This window comes from Neolamprologus multifasciatus, chromosome 14 (assembly GCF_963576455.1).
Source record: "Neolamprologus multifasciatus chromosome 14, fNeoMul1.2, whole genome shotgun sequence".
NCBI classification, from domain to species: domain Eukaryota; kingdom Metazoa; phylum Chordata; class Actinopteri; order Cichliformes; family Cichlidae; genus Neolamprologus; species Neolamprologus multifasciatus.
In genome coordinates, this window is record NC_140452.1 from 38701585 (window position 1) to 38721361 (window position 19777).

Sequence of the window (19777 nt, forward strand, 5' to 3'; positions counted from 1 at the left end):
ATATATATAGATATATATATATATATATATATACACACACACATATACATATATATATATATGTGTGTGTGTGTGTGTATATATATACTCACACACACACACACACACACACACACACATATATATATATGTGTGTGTATATATATATATATATATATACATATATATACACACACACACATATACATATATATATATGTATATGTATGTGTGTATATATATATATATACACACACATACATATATACATATATATATATATATATATATATATATATATATATATATATATATATATATATATATATATATGTCTGGGGACTGTGTGAGCAAACTGGAATACCTGGAAAAGAACTCACACAGGCACTGGACGAGCAGAAAGGACCCAGCTGGCTGTCAAGTTTGAGCCGGGAACCATCTTGCTGCGAGGCAAGGGAGCTAACAAATGCACCACTCCATAAAGCTATAGCAGTTTGTCCAAACTGTCACCTTCTTCCTTTGTTGCTTCTATCAAGGTGTTGCCACTGGCTTAACTGGCCCAAAAAAATGTAACTGTCATGTGAAAACAAAATGCCCAATTCACTGCAGTGCTGAGACGCAGATATGACTTTTAATGATAAAACATATCTACTTCATTAATACAAAACAACATGACACATACTGTAGAATATTCTTTCTACACAACAGTTAAAAACATGTAAGAACATATTATTCACTTGAGAATCTAAAATGGTCCCCATGTTGAAACTATAGCACAACGCCAGAGAACCTTAAGACCTGACATACCATCAGCCCAGCAGTAGCACATAATAAAACCAGAGGTGTGGTATCGTCTCTATGTTACAAAGTATTCACAGAGTCCTTGAATTTTTCTGGATTCTCTTATGATAAGCCAGATAACCTCTCGCTCACTTCCCACAGCTTGTTGGCCAGGGCATCATCTCGAGCTTTGACTCCTACTTGTTGCAGCGCACAATTGGAGAAGTAGCGTCCACTGAGGGGCTCAATGCCCTCTTGCAGAGCACAGTAAAGGGTGGTCTGTGACCCCCCCTCAGGGCTGAGGAAGAACAGCTTTGCAAAAGGCATCATGAGAAGCTGCAGCCACAGGCTCATACTGCGACCCAGCTCTGTGTAGATGACTCCTGGGAAGAACAGAGGTGATCTTAACTCAGAGGTACTCATTTGGGCATGTAGTGTTGTAGTAGCTTTGGCTTGTGGCACACGCAGCCTCACACCAAAAATGGAAGCAGACACTGACCTGGGTGCAGGCAGTAGCAGGAGACACTGGTGCCCTCCAGTTTGTTGGACAACTCCCTGGTAAAAAGCACATTACACAGTTTGCTGTTACAGTAGGCCTGGAAGCTGTCCCAGGTAGACTGACCTGACACCAAATCTTTCTGGGAAGTAAGCAGAGAGAAGTCAATGGTTCCAAGGTGGTGCAGCAGTGCAGCCACTGTGACCACTCTACTGGGACCACACTGCTTTAGCCGCTCCAGGAGGAGATTGGTGAGTAGGAAGTGGCCCAGATGGTTCACACCAAACGCCATACCAAAACCCTCCTCGGTACATCCCAGGCCCATCACACCTGCAACACAAAGTTTCGGTCACTATCGACAGAACAGGCAGCGACATTTCTCTGTATGGCAACATTCCCACCTGCATTGTTAATGAGGATGTCCAGTCTGGGCTCGGTCTTCAGGAAGGTTTCAGCAAAGCTCTGAACAGATTTCAGACTCGCCAGATCCAGATGCATAAACACCACCTGGTTGTTGCCGCTCTCCTACAGGACAGAACTGCTGAGTAAGACAGGCTGCGATAGATCTGTCGCATATCTGGCAGGACTGAACAATGATGGTGCATTTGAAAATAAAACCTAAAACACATCCTTATGTAAGCGCTAGAAATAGATCTAATGTCTGTTTGATGCTTGTTGAATTACATGCTAACCATGCATCTGATACCGAATACAAATAAAGTACCGTTTATTTTTATCATTTGTTTTCTTACATCTTCATAGACTTGTAGTCAAGACTGTCCGAGACCAAGACAAGACCAAGACCAGAGGGTATCGAGACCAAGACGAGACAAAAAAGTCTTTAAACTGCAGCCAGATGCTGCTTCGTTTACGGGTCTCGGGCATATTTATGTGTTTTTGCTTTCGCACAGCCCTCCTCACCGCTGTCTACCGTCTCACTCACTCACTGAGAGGACAGACGCATGCTCCACTTGACTGTCGCGTTTCTCACCCTCTCTGTTTTTCACATAATGATATTATCCTATATCCTCGCATGTTATTGGCCACAATATGGAGGGATTGGAGCATAGCTGAGCCACTGTGTGAGAGCTGAGCAGCCAAAGGAAATTAAGTGAGGGTAGAAATGACTGAAAGATTAATAGGCTCTGTTTTGAGTTTTGTTCAAAAAACAATGACTTCATATAGGGAAAAAAATAAATATCACATATGCAGGACACCTTAAACTAGTTTTTTAATTAAGCAGCAAGGCAGAACAAAGTCGGGGCTGTATCAAGACACGAGGACTAAACCCCAATTCAACCAGACCCAGAACTGATCCGGAATTAAAACAGGACTACAACAGTTCAAAATCAGGACTACTTAGGACTTAACCAAGACAGGACCAGAATCAAAACTAGATGATAGTAGCTCTAAAAATCATCATAGACCTGCACTACACTTAGGGATGGGTATCGTTTAGGTTTTATCCGATACCGGTGCCAAACCGGTACTTTTGAAACAGTGCCGGTGCTTAAACGGTGCTCAAACCGGTGCTCAAACCGGTGCTCAAACCGGTGCTTAAAGAATGGAGAACACAAAATTGGTCCAAAAACCTCTCATGTTCAGCTGTTTTTTTGTAAAAATAACAATGTTAGCCTTTTCTGCAGCTATGGGGCATATATGGTATCACTCTTGGTTGGAAGCAGTGCTTAAACAATGGAAAAAACACAAACTTTGTCCAAAAACCTCTCATGTTTAGCTGTTTCCCACTTTTTCTTTGGTCATTTTAGCCTTTTTGGCCAGGGTGAAGGGAGTATCTGCCATCAAACAAGAAGACAGCTGCATGTAGCTATGATGGTGTTTGCTAGTTCACCTTACATGCATTAATTTAATAACGTGGTTAGCCTACTCAACGTAAATTACACACGAACAACATTAAGCTACTCACGCAGAGAAGAACGGCTGCTGCTGCATCATCATCCTCATCATTTCTGCTACACTGGCAGGGCTAGGGGCCAGGACTTTCCTCTTTGGGTTTTTGGGTGATGTTGCTAACTCCGGGTCCGATAACAGGCACCACACTGGCAGTAGATGTGCTCGGTGTGAGGTCTCGCAGCAAGCTATCACTGGCTCGGCTTTTAAAAAAAACGCTATGCGTCGCCAGGTGTTTCATCAGATTCAAGGTGTTACCTCCTTTGACAGTATCACAGTATCACCTTAAAGCACTTGTTGCAAGCTGCTGAGTTTCATATTTTGCTGTGAAGTACAGCCAGACTTTTGACCGCTTCGCCTTGGGCATTTTTAATCTGTAGCTCTGCTCTAAAAGAACGTACGTACCTGGACCCGCCTACTATCCTCGGAAACGTGAAATGATTGGCTAGAATCTAAAGTGTATCACAGCTCAGGAAAAAAAAACACCGAAATGTGCGCTGCTTTTCGGTCCACCCATCCATAACTACACTTATTTTTTAATTCTACCAAAGTCCACTATTTAGATTCAGAAAAGTTTATATAATTATTTATCCTTGTTGTGCAAACAAGCCTGCAAAACTTAATATAGAATTTGAAAAATAACAAACCTAAAAAGAAACACTAGGTACGAGATACATGAGTACCTATGATACAGTGATACTTTTGGTAAACAACCATTTGACTAACATGCGTGTCTCACCTGCTCTTGTTCCATCTCTGTTCTGTCCTCATTCTCCATCTCTGTTCCTCTCTCTCTCTCTCTCTGTTCCTCTCTCTCTCTCTCTCTGTTCCTCTCTCTCTCCCTCTCTGTTCCTCTCTCTCTCTCTGTTCCTCTCTCTCTCCCTCTCTGTTCCTCTCTCTCTCTCTCTCTGTTCCTCTCTCTCTCTCTCTGCTCCTCTCTACCTCTCTGTTCCTCTCTCTCTCTGTTCCTCTCTCTCTCTCTCTCTGCTCCTCTCTCTCTCTCTGCTCCTCTCTCTCTCTCTCTGCTCCTCTCTCTCTCTGCTCCTCTCTCTCTGCTCCTCGCTCTCTCTCTGCTCCTCTCTCTCTCTGCTCCTCTCTCCCTCTCTGCTCCTCTCTCTCTCTCTCTGCTCCTCTCTCCCTCTCTGTTCCTCTCTCCCTCTCTGTTCCTCTCTCTCTCTCTGCTCCTCTCTCTCTCTGCTCCTCTCTCTCTCTCTGTTCCTCTCTCTCTCTCTCTGCTCCTCTCTACCTCGCTGTTCCTCTCTCTCTCTGCTCCTCTCTCTCTCTCTGCTCCTCTCTCTCTCTCTCTGCTCCTCTCTCTCTCTCTCTGCTCCTCTCTCTCTCTCTGTTCCTCTCTCTCTCTCTGCTCCTTTCTCTCTCTGCTCCTCTCTCTCTGCTCCTCGCTCTCTCTCTGCTCCTCTCTCTCTCTGCTCCTCTCTCCCTCTCTGCTCCTCTCTCTCTCTCTCTCTGCTCCTCTCTCTCTCTCTGTTCCTCTCTCCCTCTCTGTTCCTCTCTCTCTCTCTGTTCCTCTCTCTCTCTGTTCCTCTCTCTCTCTCTCTGCTCCTCTCTCTCTCTCTGCTCCTCTCTCTCTCTGCTCCTCTCTCTCTCTCTCTGTTCCTCTCTCTCTCTCTGCTCCTCTCTCTCTCTCTCTGCTCCTCTCTCTCTCTCTGTTCCTCTCTCTCTCTCTGCTTCCTCTCTCTCTCTCTGTTCCTCTCTCCCTCTCTGCTCCTCTCTCTCTCTCTCCGTTCCTCTCTCTCTCTCTCTGCTCATCTCTCTCTCTGCTCCTCTCTCTCTCTCTGCTCCTCTCTCTCTCTCTCTCTGTTCCTCTCTCTCTCTCTGTTCCTCTCTCTCTCTCTCTGCTCCTCGCTCTCTCTCTGCTCCTCTCCCTCTCTGCTTCTCTCTCCCTCTCTGTTCCTCTCTCTCTCTCTGTTCCTCTCTCTCTCTCTGCTCCTCTCTCCCTCTCTGTTCCTTTCTCTCTCTCTCTCTCTCTCTGCTCCTCTCTCCCTCTCTGTTCCTCTCTCTCCCTCTTTGTGCTGACAATCAAACCAAACACCAACATCATCAAATATACAGTGGAAACCAGATATTTACATACTCTTCAGATAAAAACACAAACACTTTTTTAATTGTAACATCAAATCAGACTAAATGTTTATTTTTTTTAGATTGATAAATATAAAAAACTCATTTGTTAACTTTAAGAGTAAAGAGAGAAACTGTCTGTATTTCTTAATTGTAAATGGCACCAAATTGTATTCCAAATTGACCCACACTTATGGAGCTCCACAATTCTTTTCCTGGAGTTTTGGTTGACATCTCTTGATTTTCCCATGTCAAAGAAACAGGCTCTGTGTTTTGCCTTATATGCATCTGCAGGTGTGCCACCAATTTACTCACATGGACTCTACGAACCTATCAGAAGCTTCTTCAGCTCAGAATGGAATCGTCTGCAGTTTTCTTATTAATTAACAATAAACTTAGTGTATATGTACTCCTAAATTTGATGAAAGTGATGAAAATAGACAGCTCTGTCTCTCTTTATTCTGACATTTAACTAATTCAAAAGATATTTCAATATTTATTTATCCAAAACAAAACAAGTTTACTCTAAATTGATGTTGTACAGTAAAAAAATGTTCTTGTGTTTTCCATAAAGTGTATGTAAATATCTGGTTTAAACTGTGAATATACTGCTGTGTATTGAAATTTCTCTTGTTTTGCATATAAATATACTGAACAACATACGAAGCATAATATATAAAATAACATCTACCTGAGTTTTTTCTTTGAAAGAAGCTCCTTATGTCCATTGTTGTGTTCATCAGTACACAATTGAAACCGATTTAGAGAGTTTGTTTAGCCGTGGAGGGAAACAACTGAAAATATGAAATGTAAGCTAAGACTCTCTAAAAAACAGCATTGTTGTTGTTCGGCTTTTTATTTATCCATTTGTTGATTCATTCGAAGAGCAAGTAACGCAACCAAGTGATCAGTTTAATCTCAGTCTTTCGTGATACACCATCATATTTACATTATTTGTACAGTACAAATGATTTGCTTTGGCACCTGGTCAAACTTAAGCTCTCCTCTGTCTGCAGCAAACTCGCAGGCAGCAGCTTCTCCCCCCTCGCTCACATGTGTAAGTGCTGTGCTCAGTCGCCTAGTGCCTCAGCTCGGATCATACCAAAAATAGGGGGAATTTACAACTGTGCGCTATGTGCTTCGAGTATTGTGTTTAGTTTTTGTTTTATACAGTTGTCAGTCAGGCATCTAACTATGAAACAAATTACACTCCAAAAGACCCCGGGCTTCTGAAAAAACGGCCCGGGCTTAAGCCCAGTAAGACACCCCCCCGCTCCGCCGATGGTTGACTCCAAATCTCCTGAACACTATGTCGATTTCAGAATGCAAGACCGAGACCAAAGTCAGTCGAGACCAAGACCACGTAAAAGTGGTCTGAAGACCGAGACCAGTCTTGAGACATCCAACTCTACATCTCCACCAAAGAGACGGGCTCTGGCTGAAACCACTAAAACACAGCTAGACCCACTGCAGTGTTACCCTTGCTGTTTACTTCTACTCGTAACCTCAATTACAGGTCGCTGCTCTCAGGAGTGTGTTTCTTTCTGTATTTGGATGGATTCATCCTTCCCTCATTTGTGATCAGTCTTCATGTTCCTGCTGCTGACAAGCACTACCACAGGACAATCCCTCAAACACCACACTTCACTGTTGGGCAGGTAGCAGTATAAGCATTGCCCACCTCAGTAGATGCTGCTGGTAGTTTGTCCCAATAGTTCACTATTTGTTTCATCAAACCAGAAAATGTTTTTATCCAGATTGATACAGTGCTGCTGAGATGGTCAGTTTTTCAGCTCATTCTATCAATATATGGTGGCCAACTGTACGAAGAACCTAATGGTTCCAAGTTCTTCTGCATTACAATTATTAAAGCCACTGTGCTCCTCCCAATACTTGTAGCTTTGGCCTGACTTCTGCCTCAGCACAATTTGATTGATAAGCTCTACATAGAGTTCCTTTGACTTCATGGCTCAGTTTTCACCATGACATCCATTGTGAGAGATTTACATAGACACCAGTGAAAGTTGATTCTGTTCATCTGGATGTGGTGTTTTCAGTGGGAGAAATGTTTCATCATTCATCTAAACTTTTTCAGTCTCAGCTCACTGCAAGTTTCCCCAACCTTGACAGTACATTTGCATAATGACTTGCCCTATTTTAGATTTAGACATGGTCGTTCCTTTTTCACAACCTTGAGTCCCCAGTAAAACAAAGCCTCCCTGTCTCATTGTTGAACGAGTGGCGACTGGCCTGTAGGTGTAAATGTGCAGTCCTGGCCTGATGAGGTAGCTCTTCTATGTTGGGCCTTCTGTTTATTCAGAGGTTGTTTGGTTTCCCCAAATCACAGCAAAGCTCCTCATACTCAGCTGTGTACACTAGCCATCCAAGTTCATCTGTTCTGTTCATCTGAAGTCCAGATGAACCGAAACAACTTTCTGAGATTTGCTTACTTGGATGATTGAGCATGCATAAAGACAAAGGTCTAAAAACTTTCACAATATATATACTAAAATTGATTTTTAATAACTTACTCTTTCTCATTTTAGTGATTGAGTGAACACTCCTGTAAGTTTTTCAGTTAAAATGAAAGAAAATGAAACTACCAACTAGTTCTCTCGACTGACTGTGGCACAGGATAGTGCCTGCTGTGTGTCAGTCTATGACTTCTTACTCTGCGGACGTCGTAAGCGGCAGCCTCTCCTCTCTCCTTGTTACGGCAGGCCAGGATCACCCTGGCTCCTCGTTTCGCCAGCTCCAAAGCTGTGGACTTACCAATGCCAGTGTTGCTTCCTGTTCAGAAAAGCAATTCAAACATCTCAGCAAACCACTGGCAAAGGTGTCATTGTGAATACAGTGGCATTATCTCTGGGTATCTAATGAAAATTCAATCTAAGACTGTTTTTACCTGTTACATGTTCAGTTAAATTCACAGTCTTGTGATAGAATTACACATCAAAAGTGGAAAACAGTGCAAATGTACAGATATCTGTTTTTACAGTTGACCTTTGTATTTAAAAATGAGACATGAAGCAGGAGGGGTTGACCTCGCTAAAAACTCAGAGGACACTGTGGGTTCAAAAGGTCTTCAGCCCAATTACTCTTGGTTCAGCCTAAATCTAGACTTAAATCTAGGGGTGACCGTGCTTTTGCCCTGGTTGCACCTAACCTGTGGAACAACCTTCCCATCGCTATCCATTCTATCGTTTAAATCTCGTTTAAAAACTCACTTATTTAACCTAGCTTTTCCATCTAGTTAGTGCCCCTATTTTATATTTGGCTCCATTTTTATCTATGTACCTGTCTGTACATATGTAGTACATTGTTAATGGCCTTTTATTTAATCATGTCTTAATTTCCCTGTTTCTATTGTAAAGCACTTTGGTGTACTGTTGGTTTTTTAAATGTGCTATATAAATAAAGTTGTATTCTATTGTATTGTATTATAAGGTAGTTAATATAAACACCAAGAGTTGTGGTCCGATATTCAGTTTTTGTCCAGCTATTAGCCCTTTTTGGCTAGTTACCACATTTTCACCAGCCACAGTTACTATGAACTATTCTTGTCACTTTTACTTGACCTCAGTAGTGATGATGATGATGATGATGATCTTATGAGTTCATTAGGAACTATCAGAAAGACATGGGAGGATTTTTTCCCAACTATTCCAGTGTAGCTGTGGCTCAGGTGGACACCGAGTCCTCTGCTAATCATCTTGAAGTCACAAATGTTCCACTTTGCTTTTCAGAACAACCACAGAGCTAACCATTTAAAACTAATAGCTTTTTGTTTTATTTTTCCTATAAAAGAATAAACAATTGATACCTGGAAGAAAAACGAAGCTAGTTTCACAACTTTTACTCCGATTCCGAATACATTTTTACAATCTTCGAAGACTATTTTAAACATCAGCATGGCAAAAATCCTTCTACTTAATGATGAAAGATTTTCAAAGACGTTAACTAATTTATAAGTCCTTTTTACAACAGGCAGCGAACTGTCATCTTTGTTTTCATTTTGAAATAGAGACACAGCCCGTCGGTAACAGTTGTTTCAGAAATATAGTTTTATCATTCAGAAGGAGTGTGTCCCTTTCGGCTGATTCTAAAAGGACTTTGCGATTTTTCAAGTATCACTGCTGACTTTTACTCAAACCAGCAGTAAGCTGGGACCTGACTGGACAATGGTATGATTGCGCAACTTACGTGAGTTAGTGACTGTGTTTACAGTTGATGATATGAGCAGTGGGGCGTGTTACCTGTAACAATGGCCGTCTTGCCCTTAAGCTTCACTGAACTGGAGCATCTCGCGGATCTGAACACACAGTAATAAACTAACACGTAAAACGATACGAATCCCGCTATGAGGCATAGTAAAGCCGACATCACGACGCTTCCAAACGCTGCTCAATTCTACGCAACCAAGCGGCTGTCTCTTCTTCTATCACTATTTGCGGCAGACCAGCAGCAACAAAGGCGCTCTGCTGCCCTCTGTCGTTTCTATTCTCATTCATTCAGATTTACGTCAGATCCGCAGTTCTTGAAAAGAAAAGAAAAGAAAAGAAAAGAAAAGAAAAGAAAAGAAAAGAAAAGAAAAGAAAAGAAAAGTTTTGGGTTTTTTTTTTAGATAAAGTCCTCTACCACAGGTCTGGAGCCTTGAGGGTCCTGCAGAGTATTTCTGTTGCCCTTTTCTGGGCAGAGATTTCGGATTTCTTTCCTGGCTTGGTGGTCATGTCACTGTAATATGAATTATTTAACAATTAGTTAATCCTTAGTTGGGGGAAAAAACCCTCCTTTCTCTCCACACCAATCATCCACACCCCCACCCTCCAACCCTTCCCTGTGCACAGTAAAAGTTACAGCAAGGTACCAGAGAACTCTTTGTGTCTTGTAAGAGCTGGGACTCTTTGAAATCACAAGAGGTTTAAGTACTTAAATTTTTTTTTAAAAGACATGGTTGTGTCGGTCAGTAAAGGAAAATGGGATTTCATGAATCTGTATTTTAACTGACATATTGTAATCTTGATAGCTCTTAAAAAGCAGTTTGGTTTATCTGACTTTAAAAGGAACGTTCATACTAAACAACACTCTTTTGCCATGGCACTGCACTCTTCTCATTAAAGTAGGAGCAGAAGGTCGCCTTTGTGTGAAACCATCCCTCATTAGCATGTAGAGTAGTCACAGTGACACAGCAGTGTATTCTCCACAGAAAAAAAAAAGCTGTGCTCACAGAGTGACTTTTGTTTTACTTTGAAACCTGTCATTCATCATGTAAACAAGGCTAAAGTTCAGCCTATAAATCAGCCTAAGGCAATTCAGTCATGAAGGAGCATTTGAATAGAGGTTAGCGCATTATTATACAACAAAATAATGGTAACAGGTTGAACTATTATACATATGTGGGATATTATGTCATTTTATGAGACAGATTTTGAAAATGATCAGGCAATGGTTGTAGCACCTTATGTAAACAGAATGTGTTAGATGAAACAGGTTTGCAAACACAGCCACACTGTTGTCTACGGAGCCCCGCAAGGGACATGGGAGAGAAAAAAATTAAGACGGACTTTTGCGAGATCTCGCAAAACAAACTGTAGTAGGTCTCGACCTCCCGATAGCTTCGAGATGGTGGGTGTCAGATCTCCGAAAACGTCGGAGCACTTTTGCAAATATGTGATGTCTTGTAAACCGAGCAGATATTTGACGTTTACACAACTACATTCACGCCTCAAAATATCTTAAAAGTTTATTTTGTGATCCAGAAAGAGTAATATTACAACTAAGTAGCTGCCGCCATTGTTGGAATTCAACTTTTGCAAAATCTCGCAAAAGTTTTGCGAGATCCCGAGTTAGTTTTGCGAGATCTCGCAAAGCTTTTGCAAGATCCCGAGTTTGTTTTGCGAGATCTCGCAAAAGTTCATCGTAATTTTTTTTCTCCCATGTCCCTTGCGGGACTCCGTAGTTGTCAGGTCACCCTGACTAAAATCAAGTTAGACTTGTTTTCTATATGGTTAGGTGAATAACTGGGTAGCAGTAAAAGTAAGGGTGTGATCTGAACATTTGCCATAACCTTTGGTCCACTGATTAGCCGTAAGCTAAGTCCACTCCTAAATATTGTTGGTGTTGCCCAACAACAATAACATCCTGTAACATGTTGGAGTTTTGCTTTAAAGCTCCTGAGAAGTAAATTATTATTCATTAATCAATTAATTGGTACTTTATTAATATACAGTTTATTATAAGTGTTCCATACATGCATGACATGCTGACTGTTGTACTTTTATACCATTTTAAAATCACTTCACTGTTGGCATACAGTGTCCACAGTCCACAGTGACCTCAGATAGAATGACCTTAATAGAACATCACAAGTCATTAAGGTGGAGACAAGTGTTAGTGGGGATTTGGGAAGAAAGATAACAGAAAATGTGAAAGGGAAGGTTTAGAAGAGCATAATGAGACCTGCAATTATGTATGGTTTGGAGCACTGACAAAAAGACAGAATGCTGAAACTGAAGATTTTAGCTGGGAGTGACCAGGATAGATGGGATTTGAAATGAATAAATCATTGGGAGGTAAGTTAGAGAAGCATGGCTGAGATGGTTTGGAGATGTGCAGACGAGGGTTATTGGATGTACAGGACAAAGGATGTTGAAGGTGGAGCTGCAGGCAAGAGAAAATGAAAGACCACAAAGCAGTAGAACTACAGAAAAGATTCAGATTTTAGAACTGGATTGCTAAGCATTTTGTGTGATGGAAGCAGAGGACCCCAAGAGGACTTGCTGAAAGAGAAGAAGTCCCTTCCATGTTTTTGGTGTTTTTCTTCTTCCTCCCCTTCTTCTTCTTCTTCCAGTTGCTCCCTTTAGATTCTGCCACAGCAGATCATCTATTCAGTTCAATTCAAACCAGGCTGAAGGAGGGGTGGTTATCTGCCCCGACCAGGTGAGGAAGACAGGATGAAGACATACTGTGGAAGAGAGCCAGTGATTAATAATAACTACTGGTTAAATGCAGAGTGGCTTATAAACACATGGTGAGTGAAAAAGAAACACTCAGTGCATCATGTGAAGCCTCCAGCTGCATAGCCTTTTTAAGCATAATTAAGGGAGGACTCAAGGTCACCTGATCTAGTCCTAACTATATGTTTGATCAAAAAGGAAAGACGGAGAGGGTCTGTTTCCCAAATCCAACAAGGGAGCTGGTTCTACAGAAGAAGGGCCTGAAAGCTGAAGGCTCTGCCTCCCATTCTACTTTTAAATACTCTAGGAACCACAAGTCAGCCTGCAGTCTGAGAGTGAAGTGCTCTAATGGGGTCATGTGGTACTATAAGGTCATTAAGATAACATGGAGCCTGAATATTCAAGACCTTCTCCTTGTGTTTGAGGGGAAGAATTTTAAATTCAATTCTGGATTTAACAGGGAGCCAATAAAGAAGAATATAGGAATATAGCCAATAGAAGAGGAATATCTCTCTGTCTAATCCCTGTCAGTATTCTTGCTGCAGCATTTTGGTTTAGCTAAAGGCTTTTCAGGAAATATATGCTTAATCCCTCAACCTTTCCCGACACCTTTCAGCACCTTTTAAAATGATCATTGATACCAGTTGATACAATTCCTTCTCTCTCCATATTTATATTTGAATATTTTATTATAGGTTAGTGGTTCACATTTCTCATAAACTGTGTGTTTCTATGTTCTTCTCAGTTGTTCTCATACTGTTGTCATACCATAAGAAAAACACTTTGGAAGGTCTGCACTCTTGAACTGAACTAAGGACCTGTTTTTGTTGAATTTGTGACCTCGTCCTCCTGGTGAGGAGGATGAGAGTAAGTAGAAAGTATGAATAACAGTGTAAGCATGCACCCTGTGTTGTTTTATGTGCAGTTTCCTAAATTGATACCTTGATTGAAAGATTATCATTGATACAAGAGCCACGTACTCAGACGTGTGATGAGGGTAGGCCCACTGGCTGTACATATGTGTCATGACTTGTTCAGCACTTACAGTGGCTGAAATGCTTAAACCATGATACAGTATAATCATGACAACAACACTCCAAATTCTAGTGACCAAAAATAAAAACCACAGAAAAAGTGCCCGTATGAATGAGGTAAGTTGTGTTCAATCATCTTCACTTCACTTCAAGTGCTCAGAGTAGAAAAGTGCTATGTATGAACCAGTCCATTTACCATTTGCTCTAAGTCCATAATGCTGATTGGGTGTTGCATCCTTTTACTACTGAATGCGTCCTATGCCCACTAGGTGGTGCTGGAGAATACCCTCTACCCATATGTCACAGTGATGTATATATGTAATACGTGGAACCACCAATAAAATTTCATGTAGGGTGAAAGATGATTAGTAAGTGGTGCTACAAGTATGATATAATACTGTCACATAGATGACTCCAGGCTCATGTTTCCTGTTTTATTTTGACATTCCTTGATCTGTGTTCAGTGTATTTAGTTTTGCTTCCTGTGTTCTCCTCCTGTGTCTCATTCCCTCGTTATCCCTCTGTGTATTTGAGCCCTGTTTTTTCCTCTGTTCGTTGTTGTGTCGTGCCATCACATACCCCACGTGCTGTTTCCCCGTGTGGGAAAAAGTGTCTGTGACTGTAATTAGCAAACCATGAAACACTTTTGTTTACCTGAATTTTTAATGTTTTGAGCTGGTTTGTTTTTAACGATACAGGGGATTAAAAATGAAAAAGGAGAGAAGGGATATTGGACACAGGTGTTCTTTGTTTTTGTCTTCAGACAATTCAAAATAAAGGAGGAGATTTGAGATTAGAAACAATGTAGCAGCTTCTGAAAGAGTAAACGTTTGAATAAACTGATTATTAGCTGTATAATAATGCAATAAAAATTCAAAAACTTGCTGTAGTCACATGTAGATGGTTATTATGACAACACCACTCTGCTACTCCACCTACTCAACCAGTGAAACCAGGATCATTCAGCTAACCAGACTGGTTATTTGAAACCTCCTTTTTTTAGGGACTTTGAGACAGTCTGGACTTGCTGAGATTGAAGATTGTTTACTATGGTGTGCAATGCAAAAATAAATCAGTCACTCTGGTTTATTACAAAGCCTTATCTAAGTGTATACATCTTATGCACTCAGTGCACAGAATAATTACCAATGTGAACATCTGATCATTACTGTAAAAACAAGTCAATTATGTTTACTGAAAATCAGTCCAGTCATTCTGGCTTTTGTTTGGTTGAGAAACAAAATCAGGCAAAGACTTCATCTATAAGTATCACAGAAACAGTGAAAACTTACCACTATTAACTATTTTTATGCAAGGCCACATAGTCTCTCGCTGAGCTCCCAGAGCTTCTTTGATGCTGCATCATCCTTAGCTTTGTCATAAACTTCTTTCACTGTGCAGTTGGAGAAGAAACGTCCGCTGAACGGTTCAATCCCCTCCTGGAGGGCACAGTGCAGGGTGGTCTGGCATCCCTGCTCTGTGTTCTTGAAAAAATAAGCAGTGAGGGGCTTCAGGAATAATTGCAAAGTCGAGTTTGTATTCCTGGCCAGTTCAGAGTTGATGACTCCTGCAAAAATAGAAGAACAACTTTAACTTGAAGGGAAAGCTGGTTAGATCGGCTTCAGTTTCTAAATCATGTAGGATCAGAACTTAAAGTGTATACCGAGTGTGTGTACTATACATTAATTCGGTGTTTGTTTGCATGAACTGATGGGGAATATTGGTGCCATGCCCACTGACCTGGATGGAGGCTGTAGCAGGTGACATTGGTACCCTTCAGTCTCTTGGCCAGCTCATGGGTGAAGAGGTAATTGCACAACTTGCTATCAGAATAGTACTGAAGGACCTCCATGAATGAGGTCCCCAGTCCAAGAGCTTTGTGAGTGTTAAGGCAGTCAAAATCAATTTTTCCAAAGTAATGTGCCATAGATGACACGTTGACCACCCTACTTGGTCCACACGCCTTCAGCCGTTCCAGCAGCAGATTCGTTAACAGGAAGTGACCAATGTGGTTGACACCAAACATCAGGCCCAGTCCGTCCGCTGTGCGACCCTGCATTTGCACACCTGGACAAAACATGGAGAAAACTTTTATCTTGTTTCAAGATGTGTTAAGATCTAAACAAGCAAGACTTTTAAACATCTGATCACAGTAGAGTAGATAGTTAGGTAAGTCAGATAAGTTCAGGCCACAGGAATAGTCAACAGAATCCTGATTCTCTAGAAGTGCACGTTTAAGTGTATCAGAACTGACTGACTTCTTTCTGTATTTCATTGCAACCCTGAATGTTCAAAATCGGCAGCACGAGGATCATGACCTTGCAAAGTTGACATATGAAGCAGTTCTGTGAACTGGGATGGATGTTGTGTAATAACTGTGTAGCCTTTTTTCTCTGTATTCTTTACATAATGTGCTAAAGTGACTGGAAAACAGTTTTAACCGCTTTCCAAAGCTCACCATGTTATCCATTAAATGTATAAAATCCTTTATACTGTAGAGATAAATATATTTATAAGAATATAAATATAATAACCAATGACGACAGACACTGACACAGTTCTCTGTTCATATGACATGAAGTTGCAATGGACAGCCAAACCTGCATTATTGATGAGGATGTCCAGTTGGGGTTCAGATTTCAGGAAGTTTTCAGCAAAACTGCGAACAGACTTTAGACTCCCCAGATCTAGCTGCATGAACACCACCTGGTTGTTCCCGCTGTCCTGCAGAAAACATGGAAAACTCATTGAGCACATAACTATTTTACAATGTCCATCTACTGTCATGAATGAGCCTGGTATAACCTGTACAATAATTGTTAGATTTGTATTGTTGGATTGTCATTTATGCTTAGAAATATATATTTATATATGCTTAGAAGTATATAATTCAATTCAATTCAATTTTATTTATATAGCGCCAAATCACAACAAATGTCGCCTCAAGGCGCTTCATAGATACAGAGAAAAGCCCAACAATCATATGACCCCCTATGAGCAAGCACTTTGGCGACAGTGGGAAGGAAAAACTCCCTTTTAACAGGAAGAAACCTCCGGCAGAACCAGGCTCAGGGAGGGGCGGCCATCTGCTGCGACCGGTTGGGGTGAGAGAAGGAAGACAGGATAAAAGACATGCTGTGGAAGAGAGACAGAGATTAATAACAGATACGATTCAATACAGAGAGGTCTGTTAATACATAGTGAGTGAGAAAGGTGACTGGAAAGGAAAAACTCAATGCATCATGGGAATCCCCCGGCAGCCTACATCTATTGCAGCATAACTAAGGGAGGATTCAGGGTCACCTGGTCCAGCCGTAACTATATGCTTTAGCAAAAAGGAAAGTTTTAAGCCTAATCTTAAAAGTAGAGATAGTGTCTGTCTCCCGAATCCAAACTGGAAGCTGGTTCCACAGAAGAGGGGCCTGAAAACTGAAGGCTCTCCCTCCCATTCTACTTTTAAATACTCTAGGAACAACAAGTAGGCCTGCAGAGCGAGAGCGAAGTGCTCTAATAGAGTGATATGGTACTACAAGGTCATTAAGATAAGATGGGGCCTGATTATTTAAGACCTTGTATGTGAGGAGCAGGATTTTGAATTCAATTCTGGATTTAACAGGAAGCCAATGAAGGGAAGCCAAAACAGGAGAAATATGCTCTCTCTTTCTAGTCCCTGTCAGTACTCTTGCTGCAGCATTTTGGATTAACTGAAGGCTTTTCAGTGAGTTTTTTGGACATCCTGATAATAATGAATTGCAGTAGTCCAGCCTGGAAGTAATAAATGCATGAACTAGTTTTTCAGCGTCACTCTGAGACAGGATAACCATTTGTAGATTGAAAGAATGTCTCATCCTAGGAGGTCTGTAACAACTCTGTGTAGCATGAAGGGGGGGGGGGGGGGGGGGGGGGGTGCGTTTACTCCTCTCCAGAGTGTTCTGGCATAGATCACACACCTCTTGGGATCATGAGCAAGGTTGTATCTTCTCTTCTGATATATGGTATAGCAAACACACGTATATCTGTTTAAGTATAAGTGACTTTTGTTTAGATGAACTGCTGGACTTCCAGCAGTCCCCCCCCCACCCACCCCCCACACACTCACACTCACACTTACACAACGCACAGACAAGGTACTCTTTGTGTGTATGTATACATCATATGTTAATGAACCTATGTATATTCATGTAACCTAACGGACGAGAGAAACTGGGGTCAAGCGTTTGTCCAGTTCTCTCCCGTGCACGAGAAACATAAAGAACTTTGCCAACTCGTGTCTTGCTTTGCTGTGCAGCTGAATTGTCTTGAACGTTCCAGCGAATAGGTTTAAGCTACAAACCTATCAATAATGTACATACTAGATGACATTGCAGGTTATTTAGGACAGACATGGGTCTTTTGCTCGGTTAAATATCTACTCACCCTCTTGATTTCTTCAAGTGCAGCCTCTCCTCGCTGCTTGCTGCGACAGGCCAGAATCACCCGAGCTCCTCTTTTAGCCAGATCTAGGGCTGTGGTCTTCCCAATACCCGTGTTGCTGCCTGCAGGTGAAAAAGCTTTTATTCTGCTCATCAGAGAGACATAGTGCAACACAGTGGCCACAAAACACAGCCTTTACTTACCAGTCACAATCACAGTTTTCCCATGTAGCTTTGCTTTGCTTGTGCATCTCTTTCCTTTCACTGCAATCTCACGGTAAAAATAAGCAACAGCTATAGCAAGGCCCAAGACCAGCAGAAGGCACATTGTTCCTGCCTCAGACTGCCTGCTCACAGGAATCTAAGCAATTCAGCTGGCTGTAACTTGCTCTGAGATTTAAACAAACACACTAGTGATGCGCGAATCATGAACGAATCGTTCAGTACTCGAGAATCACTTTACTGACTCATGAATCATGATTCACAAGCCCAACTGACTCACTGACTCATCCCTGTTGCTGTTAGCAGCAATGTATCTAGCTTATAATTAAAATTGTGGAGAAAAACACAACATCCAGTATTGTAACAAAAAAAATTCTGCTCTGAACTGGAAGAAAAAACCCTGAGTAGAAGCTCACATCAAGAAAATAGCTCCTTGGTTCACAGTAGCATCGCTCTGCTAACATGCTAACAGCACATTTGAGCTACTCACCCCCTCCCTCCTGTACTGAATCATAGACAGGGGCCCTTTCTCAATTCTCAAGTACGCGAGTACGTACTCGCGTTCTCGGTGAGTACGTACTCGCCGAGAACACACGGGAGTACGGACTCGCCGAGAACGCGAGCAGTTACTCGCGATTTGTACAATTGGAACACCAGCGTACTTGATGATGTCACAGGTCCGGAGTTTTTACTGCCGTCCCCTCTTAATTTAACTGTGAGTAATATGTTATGAAGCTTAACTTTAATCACAGCCAAACCGGTTTACTCAGGAACAAATAAAACACTGAAATAAACCAAACATTAACATTTAGAAGTGATCTAAGTGACTTATATATCATGTTTAACCTCAGTAGTGAAATCTCTATTAATAAAAATAGTGTACATGTACATACGTGTACATACCTTAATAAAAACAAGCAGGTGAGATGTTAGAACGCTTTTATTTTTATTTTAGTGGACACTCAATACATTAGACAGCTACTGGGGTTTGGGGTTTGTTTAACCTGAGTAGCGAAAAGACCGCGGGGGTGGGGGTGGGGGGGTTGAAAACAATGTGCCGGGAGTCCGCTGTTCTCGCCGGCTGTAATAATCCTCGACCTCGCTGTCTGCTATGGAGCTGGCGGGTCACAGACGTCTCCGAAAACGTCGGATTATTTTCGGAGACGTCTGTGTCGATTTATCAATATCTTGATAAATCGAGCAGATATTTGAAGTTTACACAACTACATTCTCGCTTGAGAAGAACTTAAAAGTTTATTTTGTGACCCAGAAAGAGTAATATTTAAAAGTTTTTAGTCCCGCTCGTCCGCCATTGCCGCGTTTGAGTTTTGGACGAAATGCATTCTGGGATATTTAGCTGTACCAAGTCCACACAAGTCACCACCGATGCATGCTCGATAAAACGGGCGGAGCGAGAACACATCCGGGACTTTTTCGCGTTCTCGGCTTGATGCGTACTTCGAATTGGAACAGTACTTGGTCTCCGACTGATGACGTAACACGAGTACACGAGGACGCAAGTACGCACAAGTACGCATATTGAGAAAGGCCCAGTGTTGCCAACTCCTCAGTAAGGAAAATCGCTATTGGCTGTCCTAAAAGTCGCTAGAAGTCACCAAATGACGTCATCACCTAATTTGCATAATTTGTCATGCTAATGTCATTGTAACCTAAGTTGTTGGAGAGAGAAATAACATCGTGGAAGAGACATAAAGTGAGTAAAAAACGTCCTAAATGCAGTTAGAATTTATTTAGAACTACAAATTAAATTTCTTTTAGCAATTATTGTTTTTTTTAATGTCACAATTCCAACCCTGCTCCTTTATCCGGGCCTGGACCGGCAAAAGTGACCCGAAATTGGCACTCTGGTGGAGTTACTGTGTGTGTGTGTTTATAAGTAGTTTTAAA

General features: G+C 41.6%; 2 protein-coding genes and 1 long non-coding RNA gene across 3 annotated transcripts; 1 reads left to right on the forward strand and 2 right to left on the reverse strand.

The window, feature by feature from the left end:
• Positions 1–591: 591 nt before the first annotated feature.
• Positions 592–9708, reverse strand: LOC146504623 (dehydrogenase/reductase SDR family member 13-like). Its single transcript, XM_085130652.1, has 5 exons — positions 9502–9708; positions 7917–8035; positions 1657–1780; positions 1259–1585; positions 592–1142 (listed from the first exon to the last, which is right to left on the reverse strand). The coding sequence occupies exons 1-5, from the start codon at positions 9626–9628 to the stop codon at positions 883–885; spliced, it is 957 nt and encodes a 318-aa protein (XP_084986778.1). The 5' UTR covers positions 9629–9708; the 3' UTR covers positions 592–882.
• Positions 9709–13927: 4219 nt separating this feature from the next.
• On the reverse strand, positions 13928–18391 carry LOC146504624 (dehydrogenase/reductase SDR family member 13-like). Its single transcript, XM_085130653.1, has 5 exons — positions 17852–18391; positions 17652–17770; positions 15836–15959; positions 14976–15302; positions 13928–14802 (listed from the first exon to the last, which is right to left on the reverse strand). Exons 1-5 carry the CDS (start codon positions 17973–17975, stop codon positions 14543–14545), a joined length of 954 nt encoding a protein of 317 aa, XP_084986779.1. The 5' UTR covers positions 17976–18391; the 3' UTR covers positions 13928–14542.
• On the forward strand, positions 18386–18728 carry LOC146504625 (uncharacterized). The gene is made up of 2 exons (XR_014868680.1): positions 18386–18445; positions 18496–18728. It is a non-coding gene; the product is annotated as an uncharacterized LOC146504625 (long non-coding RNA).
• The last annotated feature ends 1049 nt before the right edge of the window (positions 18729–19777 follow it).